Source organism: Pleurodeles waltl, chromosome 2_2, assembly GCF_031143425.1.
Source record: "Pleurodeles waltl isolate 20211129_DDA chromosome 2_2, aPleWal1.hap1.20221129, whole genome shotgun sequence".
Lineage (NCBI taxonomy): Eukaryota > Metazoa > Chordata > Amphibia > Caudata > Salamandridae > Pleurodeles > Pleurodeles waltl.
Window position 1 is genome coordinate 302,556,409 of NC_090439.1, and position 13,984 is coordinate 302,570,392.

The 13,984-nt window shown below is 41.4% G+C and overlaps 1 protein-coding gene across 1 annotated transcript in view; it reads right to left on the minus strand.

Moving 5' to 3' along the window:
* Positions 1–812: 812 nt before the first annotated feature.
* Positions 813–13,984, minus strand: part of ANKH (ANKH inorganic pyrophosphate transport regulator) — a 563,142-nt gene continuing 549,970 nt past the window's right edge. Inside the window, exons 11-12 of the mRNA XM_069219767.1 lie at positions 13,704–13,803; positions 813–2,881 (exon numbers count right to left, since the gene is read on the minus strand). Of these exons, the coding sequence (XP_069075868.1) occupies positions 2,765–2,881; positions 13,704–13,803 (217 nt within the window). The 3' untranslated portion in view covers positions 813–2,764. The remainder of the gene's footprint in view (positions 2,882–13,703; positions 13,804–13,984) is intronic.

The window sequence follows — 13,984 nt, forward strand, 5'->3', positions numbered from 1 at the left end:
TGGAAACCTATGGGTTAACAAAAGCAACCATAACTAGTAGCTAATGCAAACTGGGTGAACATATCAATGAAAGCATGTATAGATATGAACTTCCTTCTTATACATGAGCATTGTTCTGGTTACTTATTTTTTTTTCCAGTAGGAAGACCCGACTTTTTTGATCAGTTTTCTTTCTCTTGTGAATGGGGGTTCCTGTTTGTGCACTCCTTGGGATTATACAGTGAAAGTGACACTTTTGATACTGCTAAGAAATAGTCCATATTTTCTCCTTTCAGTGTTATAACCAAAGATCTCGTAGAACAAATATGGAGACTAAGGTAGATCTGTATGACTGTTTGGCATATTCATATAGCTGCTGTGCAGGGGGAACTTGTGACCCGTACTGTAAGGGTGCATATTTATGCCGCAGATACGTTTTCCTATGGTTTACAAACCAGGACTTCAAACGCTTGTAGCGATAAATGAACTATTAGGAACTCAGTACTCTAAAATTGTCAAATACTGGATCTCTGATATATCAGGTACACCACTTGCCGAACTGCTAAACAGTACGTCTTTACACAACCGGCTATTATCTTCCCTCGTGCACAGCCCTATAATACAATTAACTTATTCATAAATGCTAAACAATTAGAAGTGAACAACCCCTTACATCACGTATAGCACACAATGCACACATGAATAGGAATTAAATATTTCACTGGGAAAAAGAAAGTTACCCTTCTCAATTTTCTTAACCACTGTTCATTATATTTGGTCATTATTCAGTATGCAATACATATAAATTTTAATCAATTTTCTTCCATAAAATATTCTTTTCAAGTTTTTAATAACATTAATCTCACCCTTTTCAATCATATTACCAAGCATTCACACATTTGCTCAATATCACAGCCTAACACATTATATTTAAATAGAGTACTTTTGTCCCCTCTACTTCTTGAAGTAGAATATAATGCTCTAAACCCACACAAATATTAAATATTAACAAATATTCAAAAATACTGCTGCTTAAATACCTTGTCTCGTGTCATATGAAACAAAAGCATAATATAAAACGGCATTTTATCTCTATTTTCTCCTTCCTGACAAGACACAATTGTCCTTTTAAGCGTTGCCATTTGTAGGTATGTGTTTTGAAGAATGCAACCTTATGGCGATGAAACAGACCCTAGACAGCCTTAACATGAAGTCAAACACCAGATTTAAATATCTGTTTGCATATGCATAATTGTGACTTCTTAAGGTGTTTTTATACCACACATGTTTGACTTGAAGGAAAGGCGCTTACAAGTAACTGGAGGTATCCATATTGAACCATCGCCAGTTGCCTACAATCTTGTTCCCACACAGCAATGAACAATCAAGGTAATAAACCATAGATGATATGTGACGTTTCACCTGACGGCACATTAAATACATTTTTTCTTAACACATAACCGGGATTAAGTGGCAAGGGACATTATATGCACTATTAGTGAAACAATATGGTTTCCAAGGCACACTGATACACTGGTATTGAAATGATAACATTCTAATATATTATATGGCACTTTCTCTTTTGCAGTGCAGACTAGCAAAACAAAGAACATAAACATTAAGCAGTTTGGCTGAAAAAAACAAATATCTGATTTGAGGATAGGATGAACTTGGAGTTGAAATCAGGGTGCACGACTATTTTGTGTATTTTGCTAATTTCTAAACTTACTGTTCATGATATGGACACAAATACCCATTTTTAAAACAGTTGGCTTGTGTACTATGCAACCATGAGAAATAGGTGTGGTTCTGAGTTCAAAAGGTCCCACTGGTTTAAAGTATGGTATAAAAACATGCTGCCGTGGAACAGAGTAATCCTACTACTGCAAGTGTATCTTACACATATATGTTTCCTGCCACTGACTTAAGAGCACGGTTGCTTCTATGGGTGCTATTTTAACGTTAACCGCATTTAGAAATTAACCTTACAATGAGCAGCAGTACAGAGGTACCCACATATGACCTCTCCTGGAAACTAGCACATGCATCTAAAGAAAAAGGCAATTATTTTGCATTATTGACTCATTCCGAATGCCATTATTGCTAGAGTCATTTCCTTGAAAGTTGGTTATAGCGTTGTGCATTTCGTTTCAAGTGCAATAGTTGCAGTGGTATCCCACACTCAATTTCTGCAGAAAATGGAGGCGGGTGGCCGATCTTCATTAGGCCACCCACAAGCTCATTGGCTTTCAGGATCCAACTATAGCAACATGTGCCCTACTGACAGTGTTCATCACCCTCTACAGTGAAGGTCAATGCCCTCTTAACCTTGTCATGTTTGGACTGGAATTACACAAAATACTTTGCTTCCAATAAAGGAGAAAAGGTTGAACTTCCGGAGACCGCAGTTGAGACTTCGGTGAAGGAAGCAGAAGGAAAAAAACAAGGAGGACGGCAGTGTAGCGAATGGCAGCAAAAATCCAACTAGTGCTTTGGTCGACACGTGTAGATTGTGCAGTTATGAAGGATGCTGAGGGAAGTTTCCAGCAGATGTGACGTAGCCATGTCTGCTGTGTTTGCATGGAATAAAAGAGGTCAATGCTTACTTAAAGCAAAGGCAACCAGGCCCCTAAAATAAAGCATACCCAGTATGCTAAAGAAACTGTCTGAAACCTTGTAAAGTCAAGGGCTCTTGTAAAAAAAAAAAAAGGAGAAACAACAGGCCGAAATAAGAAACCATGGTAAAGTGTCCCTTTGACTGCCCCTGAAGAAGGGTTTCCGGGACTCACTCCCCCTCTTCCCTCATCTCCACCATGTCTGCCATTTCTTCGGTTTGTGGCATATCAGTCATCGCCGAGCCTTCCCCTTCCACGGCCTGTTCGGTCTCATTTCGTTTCTTCTTCTAAGGTGGAAAGGTAAAGGGATGCGGTAAGTTCTGGAATTTGACAATTCGAAAACAGGAAAAGTTGTTCAGCACAGCAATTCAAAGCATGTCAAAGGTGGTATTACAGAAAGTGCATAAGGAGCAAAGCAGGAAACAGCATATGTTTTGCAGGTAGATTTATCAACAGTCCGCAAAAGAGATTCAAATCTGTGCAAAGTGTTGATTTGTTACTTCCTTTCCAAAGCAAACACTTTTTTGTGCTGGAGTGGAGCCTAAAAGTAACACAAAGAACGCTTTGTGCTACATTGCATTATTTTGCATTAGTGGGGTGTCTCAAGGGTGGTACCTGACCACTCCCAGGCTCCCACCCACCACAGAGCTTAGCTCCAAACAAAATAATGCCTACTTGAAGCAGGCGTTAACTCGGAAAGTTGTTTTTATTTCTTCAAACTTTGCCAATGTGCAGGCTGAACAGTACACATACAATGTTTAAAAAGATTTAAAGTATATCTTAGCAAAGCATTTTTGTACTGAAGGGTACTCTTCCAGTACAAAATCAATGCTAGACATAATGCACACACACATTTGCGCTATGGTGCAAAGATGTGGGAATGGCGCTAGGCGGCCTAAACAAGCACCACCGCTGAAGAAGAGAGCAGCAGCTCCATATTTAAGTAGATATGGCATTGACCTGCTGTGCAGCTATTTGGTTGCAGTGCTGCATTGTGCTAGTTTATATTAAATCTCCCTCCAATCCCTGGGTAATTTGGTGCTCCAGAGGGAAGGTCCCATAGTAATAGGCGCCATTAGTACAATTCCTAGGTATTTTTATGTGCATAAGAAATACTGTATGTTTCATTAAAAAAAAAATGCTGCCTGCAAAGTGCTAACATTGGGGTGTGTGAAGTAGCCACGCTACGGCCCATATTTGAAACGACGCTACACCAAAATTGGCAGCACCGCGCTCTGTCATTTTCACAACACAAGGATGCACCGTATTTAAGTGAATATGGTGCACCCCTGTGTTGTCCCCTGCACTGGTGCTAAATTAAGCTGCCTGCACAAACGCAGGCATCCTTGCACCACAGTGCAAGGATGTCTGCGCTGAGGGGTCTGATTGTTTATTTGTGGGAAGGTTTTCCTTCCTGCACATAAACAATCACTAATGGCGATTTGGCACTTCTGTGTGTGCCGCAGAAAACGTCACACACAGAAGTGCCAAAGCGTCATTTTGAAATGATTGTTTATGTGCAGGAAGGGACACATTCCCGCACATAAACAATCACGTCTGGCATTTTGTTCTTTCTACAAGAACAAATTGAAAAAGCAAAAAATGAGAAGTAATAAAAGTATTCCTCCTCGTTATGCCTTGCTAACGCCACCCCTGGGGTGGGCGTTACATTTTGGCACTGCGTCAGGTGTACAAAATCTCATAAATCTGAAGCAGCATCAAGATGCAATGGGTGTTGCTGTGGCACGCCCACAGCAACACTCATTGCATGCCCCTCTGATGCAGAAAACTGTGTACGCTGGGCCCATATTTACAAGGAGGTGTAACACCACAAAAAGTGCCATTACACCTACTTGTAAATATGGAGCAGAGGTGGGCATCACCTAAAGAGACGCTTCAGTGGCGCTGGGGACTTCTAAATATGACCCTAAGTTTGTAATTTTGTACATGTATGTAATCAATGACCTCTAAAGTCAATTATTTCCCATTGTATTAGCAGGGATTGCCTTAAAGAGAGCCACACAAAAATCAGGGCATTCAAACAAAAGATTGAATCTTTCTTCATACCTACTAGAGGCTATTTTCTATTGAAAAATGGTAACACAACAGTTCTAGCCCTATACTAGCTTCCAAGTTTTTGTCATCCCTTTTCATCCCTTCAATTCCGATTATATTGTCCCCCTCATTATTCTCTCTTTTGTCTAGTTTATCTCCTCCCCTCTTCATGGCACCTTTTCAACTTTTCAGCCCTTATCCCTTCTTAGTTCATTTAGCTTTTCTCCCTCCCTGTCCTCTCTTCCACGCTGTGTTACTCTTGTTTCCTCTCTTCCTTCCCTTTTCCACCCTTAGCTGTTTTCCTGTGTTTTCCAAAACTTGTCACTTCCGTTTTCTTTTCTATGCTTCAGTTCCTCCATCTTCTATTTTCCTTGCCTTGTTTCTTCTTCTCAGTCCTGGTACCGTCTTCCTCTCCAGTCAAACATAAAAAAATATTTCTTCTTTTCAACCCTCCTCGTTTTCATCACTCACCTCTTACTTCTCCATTTTCTCACGTCCATCCTGCGTTCTTCTTTTAACTCTTTTCTGCTCTTTTCCCCATCTTTGTCCTTTACCTGTTTCTTATCTACATGGGCTGGCCAAGAGTTTTCAAAATTGAAGACACAACTCTGTGTCACTCTAGTTCACTTAGGCACTCATGCAATGCATATCAAACTTCACTAGAATACATATACAAATCCAGGTGCATTGAACCTCAGTGCTAGGAATCTGGGTTCACCATTAGCACCTGAACTTTAGGCGAGTGAGCCAGAAGGCTTCCTTTCATATGACACAGCTAAAGAGGTCTTGTCATACTAATCACTATTAAACACGGTATACTGCCACCACAATGCTACACGTGTGAACATGTGAAAGGGTCAGTAGTCCTCTTGTGTTTACGAAGGGTTCGCTTGGTGTGTCCCACTAGGTCTAGGACAGGTTCAGCACCTTCATAAGTCAAGTAAAGACATAGGCCTTCATGGACGGCTAGATCAGCATAAGGCTGGTGACAGAATCATAAAAGTCTGATACCCGATACTTGTAGGCAGGCATGCCAGTGACATTCCTATCCCAACAGTTCAAAGATAAAGCCCAGTTGGTCCACCACAGCCACTGCTAGATGAAACAGCATATAACACACTATTTAATTTAGTCTTTGCAGTAAAGTTGTAATTACAATAAAGATATATGAAAAAAACTTCAACAGATTTCAGAGGATGAAAATTGGTTTAAATAAATACGAAGTTGTATTTTCCATTTTGAGGCACTGGAAAAGAAGTGTCTAGTGGCATACTGGCCATAAGCTCAATCTGTCTAAGCACTTGATAGCTATTTAAGGCCCCCATTCTGGTTTAGGCCCCTTCAATTAAAGTCTTCCATTACTAGCTTATCTAAAGGAGAAATTTGCTTTCTCACTCCACCTTACAGCACACCTAGGCCCATATTTATACTTTTTTAGCGCCGCGTTTGCGCTGCTTTTCAACACAAAAATGGTGCAAACTTACAGAATACAATTGTATTTTGCAAGTTTGCACCGCTTTTGCGTCAAAAAAGTATGCAAATGGAGCGCCAAAAAAGTATAAATATGGGTCCTAGAGTGTTGCAGGCAGTTTTTGCCTCCCAGTTACCTCATAAACAGAGGCTGGCTCCTCCCAACAGATGCTAAGAATTATCAACTGCAAGGAGCAAATAGCCATGCTGTCCTTGCCTATGCTGGGCCGTTGTCATTCTGTATGTGACAGTACTTTTGGGCATAGTGCAACATTTGAGGATGTACAGGAGCAGCAAGCCAGTTTATCCAGTATTGGAACTTTCATAGATTTTCATGGTTGAATAATCCCCGTCGTCGAAGTGGGAGTCCTACGGTATTTTATAACGCAGTACATAATCATAATCATAATAACCATAGAGTTTACAATATAAACAGGCCTAAGTTTGGTAGACTGTCCATGTCATTTTAAAAAAATGGACCAAACTTGAACCATAACCAATCAGGCTACAGCACCCTCTAGAACACTCCCAAGAGAAGCTCCCTTCCTCAGATTTTCACCGCACGTCAAGTGTGAAGGGAGTCTCCCTGAACTCTGCTTAGTTCTTTCCACAGTCTTCTTCAGAGAAGGTTTGGACTTTCTTTATTTCCGAATGATGTCTTATTCTAAAGGCCTCTTTCATCCCTGTAAGACCTGTGGGAAAAAGAGAGTTCATGTGGAAGATCCACATAAAAACTGTATCTATTCCCTTCACCCTACTTATAAGGCCAAGGACTGCAAAATCTGTTGCAGCTTCCCACCAAAAACTCTGAGAGACAGAGAAGGCAGATTGTTATTGGGGCTACAGAAAACTAAAGCTCAGAAAACATCATCTGATGAGGACAGTGACTCTGTTCCTAAATCTCACAAGAGGGCTAGATCTCTTGAGGGAATTTCTGAGGAGAGCAGGAAGTCCCTCAAAATTCATGATCACTCTAAGAACTCAAGAGAGAAAAAGAAAAACAACTCTCTTCTGAGGTAGGTTCATCTGCTCCAGCTACCTCCTGTAAGCCACTAAAACAGAAGTGGCAAACATTTCCTGTTGTTTTGCCATTGACGACGAAGTCACCATCGCCGGCGACATAGTCGACGACCACCGTCATCACTGTATCGTCGATGAGACCATCCGTGTCGACGACAACATTCTCCACACTGGTGCCAATTTCATCTGCGAGACCCTCGGAGACGTCTAGGACTTCACCGGCGGTGCCAGCGACAGCATCACCACTGGTGACGCTCCCATCATCGACGCTCCCATCGTCGACACTCCCATCGTCGATGCTTTCATCGACGATATCTCCATCGTCGACCCTCCCGCCATTGACACTTCCACCGTCGAAGCTCCCATCAAGGAAATCAACATCGACGAGGATCAAGATGAAAACTTACCACAAACCCACCATGGCTTATGCAGCAAACATGTCACCTCTTCTTCCAAGTCACATTTTAGACATGGAGGACTCGGATGATGAAGGACCTTTTAGACAGGTTCATAGTCCCTCGGAGCTCCATGTGAAATATCAGACAGAGGAAGAATAATATTATGATGATGATTAAGGTCAACAGGTTGAGGGATACTATTGTGCACCCTCTACTCAGAAATACGCTGAGCACCACTATTATACGGACTACTATCGCCCGCAGGAGCAGGCAGTTATGCCTTGTTTGCTTATAGAGGATCTTCAGAACATGCTGGCGGATTACAGAGGGTGTTTTCTGCCACAGACAGAGGTACCACCATCTACTCCGCCAAGTACAGCTTCTGTTCTGCCACCAGAGATTCTACATCCAATAACACCCAGAATGACGCCACCACCACATGCTGCTCCTCTGCCTAGGAATGATCCTTCTACATCGGAGGATGAAACAAGGGAAGAAGGTGAATTACCATCTCAGCATGAAGAATGGTAGGATTATGTTATTCCTACTCCATCTCCTCCTCAATACCCTACAGCTGATTCCCCTCACGAAGACGTTGGTGGGGTTTCATTTTATTATCGAAAGGGCAGCAGAAAAGTTTCATTTACCCATCACAGTGAAGCATTCCGAATGCTTCTTGTATGATTTAAAAGATCAAGCGTGGAAATCAGTAAGGTCTATTCCTATCATTGACCACCTGTGGCAGGAGGGTGTCAGGACTATTAAGAACCCTGCTACGGTGTCAGCGGTCCTGCTAGCGGTCCTGGCAAGAAATATAGGGCTCCGGGTGATGCCCCTGCATGTCTCATGGGGCACCCTCAGCGGGACTCTGTGATATCACAGGCTGCACAGAGACGTTCTAAAAATCCAGCAGCCCCTATCTTAGTGCCACCAGACAGAGATGGTTGATGCCTTGACACGATAGGAAAAAGGTTTTCTCTCATGTTGGTTGTTACAGTAAGAGCTGCTAATGCCTTGGCTATCCTAGCAGGCTATGATAGGCAGATGTGGTCAGATATCAAGCCTTTGGTTGATCTCATCCCTGAGAAGCAGAGGCAGGAAGCAAAAAAGATCTTGCAGGAAGGAGAGCGAGCCTCTTCTGAGATGATTGATAATGCCATAGACATAGCCTCAACTGGGTTTTGGCAACTGGCAGGTGCTGCTGTTCTGAGGCACCAGGGCTGGCTGAAGGCCACTTCATTTTGACCTGAAGTGCAAACAAAGATTTTAGATATGGCATACGGGGGGACATGCTTTTTGACAAGCATATAGATGAGGCCCTTCTTGCCCATTAAAGCGGACACTGACACTGTTAAGTCCCTTGGCTCTTTATAATATAGAAAGCTACCTTTCTGAGGGGCAAGGGGCGTGGCTCTTCCTCCTACAGAGGATCTTATTTCAGTTTCCAGCCATTTCAACCTTATCGGCAATACAGACCATCACAGTCATACTGCCAACCAACTACGGCTGGTTTCTCTAGGCAGGGTGCCCTTCGGAAGTCTTCTCATTATCCCAGAGACACAGGAAGTAAACAATGACCCAGTAGAAGTACCAGCTACTCACCTGTTCCAGCATCAAGTAGGGGCAAATGTATCCAGATATCTCCACAATTGGAAAACTATCACCTCAGATCAATGGGTGTTAGACATAGTGGCTTATGGCCACACCCTAGAATTCACTATCAGGCCGCCAACCAGTCCCCAAAAAGGGGCACATTGCCCTCATCTTCACTGATTGAAAAAGGAGGTCAAATTGATGCTTCTCAAAGGAGCAACAGAAAAAGTTCCAGTGGCTCAGAGACGGAAAGGATTTGATTCCGTTTTTTTCCTTGTGCGAAAGAAAACAGTGAAAAGGAGACCTATTCTAGTCCTTCGACAACTTAACGAGTACCTCCGCAAACAAACTTTCAGAATGATCACTCTTTCAGACATATTAAACCTCCTGAGCAGCGGAGACTACAGTATATGACATCTCTGGACTTGGAGGACGCTTATTTTCATATCCCCATCCATCCCAAGCATCACAGATATCTCAGTTTCACAGTGACTGGTACTCACTATCAATTCTGAGTCCTCCCCTTCGTGCTCAGATCAGTTCCTCGCATATTCACCAAGTGTTTGGCACCAGTAGCAGCTGCTCTCAGGAAGTAGGGTCACCAGATCTTTCCATATCTAGACAACTAGCCTCTCAAGGTATCCACCACGCAAGGGACTTTAGCAGTGATAAAAGATTGCATTACACTTTTTCAAAGACTAGGTCTCACGCTCAATGTCAAGAAATCTTGCATAATACCCCCTCAGAGGATGACTTTTCTCAGAGCTATCCTGGACACGCAGCTGAACAAAGGTTTCCTTACACAGGAACGACAGGATCGTCTAGCATCTCTGGCCCAAATAATATAAAAAAGAAAGTTCATTTCAGTGAGGTTGTACAAATCGCTCCTGGGTATCTTCCACCACTAATCTGGTACCAAATGCTTGTCTCAAAATGAGACCGTTGCAGGAAGAATTGCAGGTTCAGTGGACCTAATCGCAGGTCTCGTTTGAGGATCGCATTCTGGTTACACCAAAAATAATAAAAGCACTGGGTTGGTGGGCTTACCAGTCTCATCTTTCTCAAGGCCTCACGTTCATTCAGTTAGTCGCACAATTTATAATTACCACAGACGCTTCCATGGAAGGATGGGGAGGGCATCTCCAAGATCTGCAAATCCTCGGGAAATGGTTAAGCCACCAAATATGGGCCTAAAGGACTATCTGGCACTCTGAGTGGAGAGGAGAAGGACTGGCTGCAGTGCATAACATAAAATGATGGGACCCCTTGCAAAATTTAAAAAGTAGCACCTGAGATGTCCATATCTCACAGATATTCATTTGCCTTGGGTTAAATGGGTGCCCCTGAAAGGGTGGGGGCACAACTGCACCACAGGGGCTGCACAGGCCAGTGGTACACCCCTGACTGTATGTGCATGAAGTCTGAACTACCCTTTCATCGGCTTAAGCAGGACCAATGTATAGTACCACCTTTCACACAGATCACATGAGTTATTTATTCTTTTCAGATATTCACTGTATCTCACATGCATATTTTACATGAGATTAAAAGAAACTGAGTATCACACATGTACTGGTACTCTTGGACACCGACTCTTTAACTTAATTTCCCAGCAGATCTCCATAGTTACTGAAAAGCATGGGGTTAATACACAACCCTAAGGTTCACCAAAGGACGAAGGTGAGGCCGGTGATTCAAAACACCCTGTGGACTACTTGAAAACAGTGAGTAACAAACATGACAGGTACTAGGATAGCACCCTTCTCAAAACTCATCAGGGTTTGTAAGATTTTCAGCAGTTCACTGTGGTTGATAGAATCAAATACCTTAGAGAGTTAAGGTAATGTAAGAGTGGGGTTCCCAAAAACCAGGAAGAGAGAGGTAGCATCCAACTTCCAATATTAGATAGGGGATTATGAATGTGAGTTAGCTTTTTCTAAAATGTGTGACTTGGATACTTTATAAAACCTGCAATATTATTCCCAGGGAAAGGCGGACACTGATTTCGGCCAAAAGAGAACCAAAGATTCTGGTTGGGATCAGCTGCACAGCTCTTAAGTTTCTTGTATCACAGTCAAAAAGTAAGCCCCACACAGGACAGAGAAGGATAATCCTTCCATTGCTCATCTGTAACTAGCTGTAGATGTAACATTGTGGTCAAAGAGAAAGAAATGGTTAGCTTGATTTATGAGATTTTGGGTGAGAAAACCTTTCCCCTTCTTTGCAATCAGCAACATTTCCATCTTTGTCAGTTGCCTTTTTATAGCTTCTAACAGAATGCCCTTAAGCAATTTGCTTTTTTCTTCCTCCCACTACATCATCGTTTGTCTGTAGTTGCAATTTCCTTAATATGACTAGGCACCTGCCTCGTAGTCATAAGTCTCAGCAGTAGCTTGCCTGGCTTATTCCCGCTCATCCATCATTACTTCTGACATGGCAAAATTTTTAGTACTGCCCCAAATGTCACAGTGAGCATCTATACATGACCGTTTATGCATTATGTTAATTAAAGTACTAATAGTTTGGTTGTGAAGTGATGCACTGAGAAGCCATATTATTGTACATTCACCATAGACTAATCACTTAAACGAAGGTGGTATTTAAATTAAATTATATGTTTGAAGGATTACCCTGTCATTTTATTATATTTTAGAGTTTAAACTAATAGTCTTTATCGAAATGGTATTGCATTTCTAATAATAAGTGTAATAAATTAGTATGCAAAAATAGAGAAATACAGTTCTGCACCACATTAATGGAAATTTATTGACAGTGTTATTTCATTTTAAAGTTACTGTAACATGAAAACTAATGATGAATTATTAATGCTGAATTTACAGTTTGCATATTAAAGTGTGTTTTATTTGGATGTATTAATGTGCTATTTTAATTCACTCGTATTAGTGTAAGTGAGGCCTGCTAGGCCCTGTACTTGTGACAGTTAAGAAAACGTCAATTCATCTTGCTAACGTGAACCTTTCTTTGGACTCCGTTCCCATGAGAAGGTTAGTTTGGTAATGGATGTCTATTGTTCTACACATAGAGAGTTGTGAGGAAATGTCCTTGGTCAGAGAACATCATGGACTGAGGACTGACAATTTAATGTTTGTTTCTATCTTGTGTGGAAGTGTACAGATGGACCCTGTTCTCATGACAAACCTGGGAAACCAAGTGGATGTTTCAAGTTGGAGTCAGATGATCAAGTTATGTTGGATGCTGTCCCTTCTACATCAAATGAACTCCTGCACTGATGAATCAGTTTTCCTATGAACTTTAAAATATTGATGCCTAGTTGGACTTTGGAATCCCTGGTGCTCTGAGAAGGACCCTTTTGCCCTTTATCCTGCCGCTGTTTGCTGAGTCTCTTGGACTCTTGAGACTACTGCCCTCTCTGCCCTTGCCCCTTTTTCGAATTTCCTGCTGAGACTTACAGATTTCTCCCTAACCCAAAGAAGAAGACTCTTGACCGAGCTTCTGACATGCTGACACTTTCCCCTTTTACTTACTTTTTGCCTATCATAGTTAGTAACTTTATGCCCGCGATTACCTTTTTCCAAATTCTTTTTGCAATTTTTACCTTTTGGCTGCATGTATTCCACCCTGCACATGTTAGCCGCTGATTGGCTAACCTGTAGGATTTCCCTTGTTCAAACTAAGCTGAACCTTAATGATTTGAATTGCCTTAATGCTTGTTAAAACTGAGCAACACTTGTGTTCTGTGCACCAGACCATTTTATTGATGTTCTCTATTGTTTTTGTTGAATTCCTAGTTCTCTTAATGTTAGTCGACCTGAACTCATTTAATCGCCTTGGTCAGCCTGATACTGTATCTTTATAATTTTGTCTAGAGAATTGTCTACATGACTTTGTGCTTATGTTTGTAACAAACCCCCTAACTTGTTTCTGACTGCAGTTGTCCTTGTATGGACATGCTGTGTTATTTGGTGCTACCATACTGTTATGCAGGATCCAAGGATCCGTTGATCTCGTCGGGCATTGATGCCTGCAAAGGATGAAAATGCTCCAGCACTTCTATGGAGTGAGCTCCATATGGGTGGCTTCACAACAACTTTGTTGTTTCTTTAGTATGTTACCAGAATATTGTGCCGTTAGTATCTGCCTTCTATGCATCCAAGGAGAGCAGATGTCTGAGCACAGCAAACTGGCAGAAGACTGCTGATTATTTGCTTAGACAAAAACTGAAGGCATGTGTCTTCTAATGATGTCATGACACTGAGCTGAAGCATGGCCAGTGATGCCACCATTTACCATTAAACAATGCATGTCTTTGCAATACAGAAAAATCATTTACATCATTATTAGCAGAATTCCTGAAGTCTTACACACATATCTATATACTTTTTCGGAGACTGGTGCTTCATCAATTTCTTTTCTCATAATATTTTTACCTTGTTCCAAAATATTGATTTATTTTCTTTATCAAGCAACATGATAAACAAGTACAGAATACCACAACACCTAAAGATAAGGAATATTGAAGGCAAAAGAAAATCTGCAGTCATTATTAGCAACAGAAAATTGGAAAGAAAGTTGTCAGGTATTGTTTTCTTACCTGTTTACGATATACATAAAAAGCTGCTATTGCAACCATTGTGGATTCTCCTATGAAGCCAGCTAAAAGGGACCCTACTCCGAGAGTGGCGCCATGGACACTGTTAAAAAAACAGTTTAATATTCATAATTTGAGTGAAGGAGAAATATTATTTTTACTTTTTATGTAGATGGTTAGGCTGTAAGATGAATGGCAATTTCCTAAAATAAATTCTGTGCATTTAACATTTTGATTGAACAAATATAAACCATTTTTTTCCTCAGCATTTGCTTTTAAAGGTG